Source organism: Oryzias melastigma, linkage group LG16, assembly GCF_002922805.2.
Source record: "Oryzias melastigma strain HK-1 linkage group LG16, ASM292280v2, whole genome shotgun sequence".
Taxonomy (NCBI): domain Eukaryota; kingdom Metazoa; phylum Chordata; class Actinopteri; order Beloniformes; family Adrianichthyidae; genus Oryzias; species Oryzias melastigma.
This window is the reverse complement of record NC_050527.1, coordinates 18,269,495-18,274,646: the sequence shown is the minus strand read 5'-3', so window position 1 is coordinate 18,274,646 and position 5,152 is coordinate 18,269,495. Positions and strand designations below refer to the sequence as shown.

General features: G+C 45.6%; 1 protein-coding gene across 1 annotated transcript in view; it reads left to right on the top strand.

Annotated features, from left to right (window-relative positions):
* LOC112143530 (calpain-2 catalytic subunit) overlaps positions 1–842 on the top strand; it is a 12,363-nt gene extending 11,521 nt beyond the window's left edge. Inside the window, exons 20-21 of the mRNA XM_024267572.2 lie at positions 574–632; positions 717–842. Of these exons, the coding sequence (XP_024123340.1) occupies positions 574–632; positions 717–740 (83 nt within the window). The 3' untranslated portion in view covers positions 741–842. The remainder of the gene's footprint in view (positions 1–573; positions 633–716) is intronic.
* The last annotated feature ends 4,310 nt before the right edge of the window (positions 843–5,152 follow it).

Below are 5,152 nucleotides of genomic sequence, written 5' to 3'. Positions count from 1 at the left end.
CCTCTGATGGTTCTGATGGTTCTGTTGGGTCTGAACGCTCAACCAAACTCTGGTTTGGACCACAAAGAGAGACCGGGTCTGCTGCTCACACCGGTCCCACCTGGATCTTTTGTGTGACCATGCTGTAAAGTTTCTGTGCTGTTCAGAAACAATAACGGTGTTTGATGCCGTGAGCGCCAACGAGGAGCGTCCTTGTTAATGCTCGTTAGCAAGGACGCTCCTCGTTAACGAGCTCTAACGAGGATGTCCCCGTTGAGGCTCATTAACGAGAAGCATCCTCCTTAATGCTCGTTAGCAAGGATGCTCCTCGTTAACGAGCTCTAACGAGGATGTCCCCGTTGAGGCTCATTAACGAGGAGCGTCCTTGTTAATGCTCGTTAGCAAGGACGCTCCTCGTTAACGAGCATTAACGAGGCTCATTAACGAGAAACATCCTCCTTAATGCTTGTTACTCCTTGTTAACACCAGGCCCAGACTGGGACCGGTCCCTGCACCAGCCGGTCTGAACCATCTCTCTGGTACAGACTCCGCCCTAGAAGTACTTCTAGTTGACCTGTCTGTATTTCTCCTCAGGGGCCTTTAAGAAACTGGACCAGGATGGTTCTGGCTCCATCGAGCTGGACCTGCTCCAGGTGAGGACCACGAAGAAGAAGAAGAAGATGATCATGATGATGATGATCATGATGATGATGATTGTCTGTTTGGTCTTCCTGCAGTGGTTGAACTTCTCCATGATCTGAAGCGTTCCTGCGCCGCTGAAGCTCCGCCTCCTTTCATGCCAAGCTTTTTTTATTTTTCCAAACTCCTGAACGACTGCAGAGTCAATAAATGTATTCAACCAATCACTGTCAGTCATCACTCCAGTTAAAGTCTGTTGCCTTCAGCGTGAGCGTCTCCTCAGAAACCTTCAAACCAGTAAGAAACCTTTTCATCAAACCAGAAACACCTGAGTTCAGGTGAGCCAGAGCTTCAGTGAGTGACCTCTAGCTGCTGTAGAATGAATCGCTACGCTGAAGGACGATGGACATGGACACCATGCACCGGTTTGACACGCCCCCTTTCTAGGACATGCCTTGGTTCTAGGACACGCCCCCTTTCTGAAATATGCCCCGTTTCTAGGACACGCCCCCTTTGTTCTGCTGGCTGTGACGGCAGAGCTAACTCCTTTAGCACACCTCACACCAACTGATCAGAGTGGATCCTTTTTTATCTCCAGGACGTCACGCTCAGTAAAACTCAAACTCCATTTTCATTTGCATTAGGTAAATTCTCCCAGAATCCTCCTGTTCTCAGGTTGAATAAATAACCAGATGATTGGCAGCAAACACACCTTCATCCACCTGTGAACTCTCAGCTGTGAGTCTCCAGAAGCTCAGCGTCAGCCTCGTGGTGGAGCTGAATCCTCAGCCGTCAGCCGGTTTCTGACCTTCAGTGTCACGACAGTCAGATCATCTGAATGACTGCACTACCCAGAATGCATGGGGGGGGGGGGGGCGAAAGNNNNGGGGGGGCGAAATGGGTCATGTTCTCCTTTGCAGAGAGAGCAGGACAGATCAAACTTTATTGACAGAAACGTTTACCAGGATCCTGACTACATCCCCCAGAATCCTCCAGCAGTCCCCAAAGTCGCACTAAAACAAAACTGGTTTTGGGTCAGAGACCAGAACCAGAATTCATAGATAAGAGAACACGTTAGTGGAAATGAAACCCGCGGTTCATCTGTAAGAGTCTCTGCTCCAGGACTCTCCGGGTTTGAACAGATTCTCCTGAACCGAGTCCAGACTCTGGCTTCAGCTTGACCTTTCGATCCTGTTAAGATGGCGGTGAGGACACCAAGGACGTTCAGGCTGCAGGTTCAGAGGATCCCCGCTCTCGCTGGAGCATTCAGGACCGGTCAGGAAACGTTCATTGAACCTGCTCCCTTCTCTGTTTGAACACCTGCTGGATGGACGTGGAACCACAGGTCCTCGAGTCTGTGTGACAGCAAGACTTCTACTGATACTGTTTCGATAGACACGTGGACTTGTAGACATTTGTGTGATGGTGTGTGTGTGAACATCAACATGTGATGTAGTTCACATAAGACACTCGTCCTGTCCCGTGACCTTGTACAACCCCTCCTCTAAAACTCTCAAGTTCAGCTTCTTTTATTAACGTGCCATGATCACGACTCGCCCTCACTAGTTCATCACCATATTTACCAGAGATCCAGTCCGCTGTGTGTGAGTTTCTACTGGTGAGTGTCGAACCAACAAACAAAACCAGAAACCGGGTCTGAAGACACAGATCCACCAAGAAACCAAGAGGTCTACTGGTGTTCTTCAATACACAGAGTAGTCAAACATGAAGAGCCGGAACATCTTCTCTGTACTGACTTCCTGGCTCCTCCAGAAACATGGCGGCTCCTCGATCAGCTATAAAAAAGTCTGAATACAATGTAGGAGGACAGAACATCTGATGGCGGAGGAAGAGTTTCACATCAGCTGGAGTGTGTTGGAGGAAAGGTCTCACTTTCTGCTGATGTCAGTTTGTGAGGCAGAAAAGGAAAACATTCAAACACTAAACTCAAACGTGAACACAGATGATCTGACAGGGAAGAACTGAAACCAGAAACTTCAACAGAACGAGAGAACTCACTGGAATGAACCTGAAACTGAGGGACAATTCTAAACAGAACCCGACCAGAACCAAAGTCCACAGTCCTCACATGTAACTGGAACATCAGATCAGAAGACTGTCTTTCTAAGACGCTCACAAAAAGCTCTAGTAATTTACATAGACCTTCAATTTCTTGGTGTATAATTTTAAAATCTTAAATAAAAAGCTTTTTAAAAGACTGATAAAAACATGACAAAGTAAAGACGAGGAGAACATGACATCTGTTGGAACACAGGACTTGTAAACTCAGTTAACAGAAATGTTCTCACAGCCGGATCTCCTGCACAGAACTTGAATCTGGTCCAATCATTAAAGAACTCCATGTTTGTGGACCGGACACACAATGTTGTCAAAGATTCATTCCTGTTACCAACAACACATATACTAGTTATGTAAGCTAAAAGTAATCCTGTCATCTTGGAAAATGTCTGGAGTCCCTCTAGAATCTGGGAACCGTTCAATAGAGTTTCCTACCAACCGATCGTTATGCTAGCTGTGTCTGAAGAGGCAGAAGGTCAGATGATAACTGCTCGTTTAAATAGAAAACAAACTCTCTTTTGCATCTGATGCAAATTGGTTTCCATGAGAACCGTTCCACAGAATTTACAGAAAGTCTGTTCATAGAAAAATGAAACAAATGTTGGACAGCAGAGCCTGTCTATGTGCTGCATTTCTAGATTTGAGAAAAGCTTTTTTCTGTGTAATTTAGCTTCAACTTTTCCTCAGATGCAGTTCAGTGGATAAAACCATATTTGAATGTGTTCATCAACGATGTGGACCCATCTCTGCTAGATGTTCTCAGGTTCCTGATCCTCACAAATTCAAAGTTGCACACAAACGTCTGTTTCGCTCCATATGGAGGAGAGTTGATCCGACAGTCCAGCTTCAGTGAAGCATCGTTCCTGTGAACGATGGCTTTGTAATTCCAGTCTACAACTAATGCAACCAAAACTCTGCGCGATGTTCTTACAGAAGCTTTTAGACATCAGTCGGATGTGTTTGCAGGACATGAACTCCAGCTTCCAGATTCAAGGATCCGACGCTCCGTTCTATGTTTCAAAAGAACTTCAAGAACAGGGAAACTGTAGACAATCCAACCCCTGTTGGTGCTGGTTCTGATGGTTCTGATGGTCCTCGTGATGGTTCTGATGGTGCTGGTGATGGTCCTGGTTCTGATAGTGCTGGTTCTGATGGTGCTGGTTGTGATGGTGCTGGTTCTGATAGTGCTGGTTCTGATGGTGCTGGTTCTGATAGTCCTGGTTCTGATGGTCCTGGTTCTGGTGGTGCTGGTTCTGGTGGTGCTGGTTCTGGTGGTGCTGGTTCTGGTGGTGCTGGTTCTGGTGCTGTCTGGTTTTTGACATGGCAGAGCGAGATGTGATATTTACCAAATAATCCAATAAAACTGAAGATCTTTGAGGATTAATCCTGAATGATCATGAATGTGAGAATCTGAAGCATAAAAACAGGAAACGAAGTTCTCGATGAATCAACAAACGTCCCAAAGATTCAGGTTTAAGTTTCAGTGTTTTTCTAAAGAAACTCGGCAACAGGATTCATTCTATAAATTATTCTGAAATATTTCTTTGAGTAAAACAGAGAATTATAAAGTGAATAAACTCTTCTGGACCGTGATGATAATCCATCAGTTAGACAGGAGTCAATCTGAACAGACCTGATGCTGAGAGACAAGCCAGAGTTTCTGGATGAACCGCATCAGATCAGATCAGATCAGATCAGGTCAGATCAGGTCAGATCAGGTCAGATCAGATCAGGTCAGATCAGGTCAGATCAGGTCAGGTCAGATCAGGTCAGGTAAAATCAGGTCAGATCAGATCAGTTCAGATCAGATCAGGCCAGGTCAAATCAGATCAGATCAGGTCAGATCAGGTCAGGTAAAATCAGGTCAGATCAGATCAGTTCAGATCAGGTCAGATCAGGTCAGATCAGGTTAGATCAAATCAGATCAGATCAGGTCAGATCAGATCAGGCCAGGTCAAATCAGGTCAGATCAGATCAGGTCAGATCAGGTCAGATCAGATCAGGTCAGATCAGATCAGGTCAGATCAGATCAGATCAGGTCAGGTCAGATCAGACCAGGTTAGATCAAATCAGATCAGGTCAGATCATGTAAGATCAGATCAGGTCAGATCAGATCAGATCAGATCAGATCAAATCAGATCAGATCAGGTCAGATCAGATCAGATCAGATCAGATCAGATCAGGTCAGATCAGATCAGATCAGGTCAGATCAGATCAGGTTAGATCAAATCAGATCAGGTCAGATCATGTAAGATCAGATCAGGTCAGATCAGATCAGATCAGATCAGATCAGATCAGATCAGATCAGATCAGAGCAGGGCTCCACACTTCCTCCAGATCTTCTGGCTCCATGAAAGATGATGATGTTCTGAGAGTTCATCAGATTTCCTCCTTTATCTACTGAATGAAGATCATATTTTATCGGACCGGTTCTGATCGGAACCAGAGTTCTGAC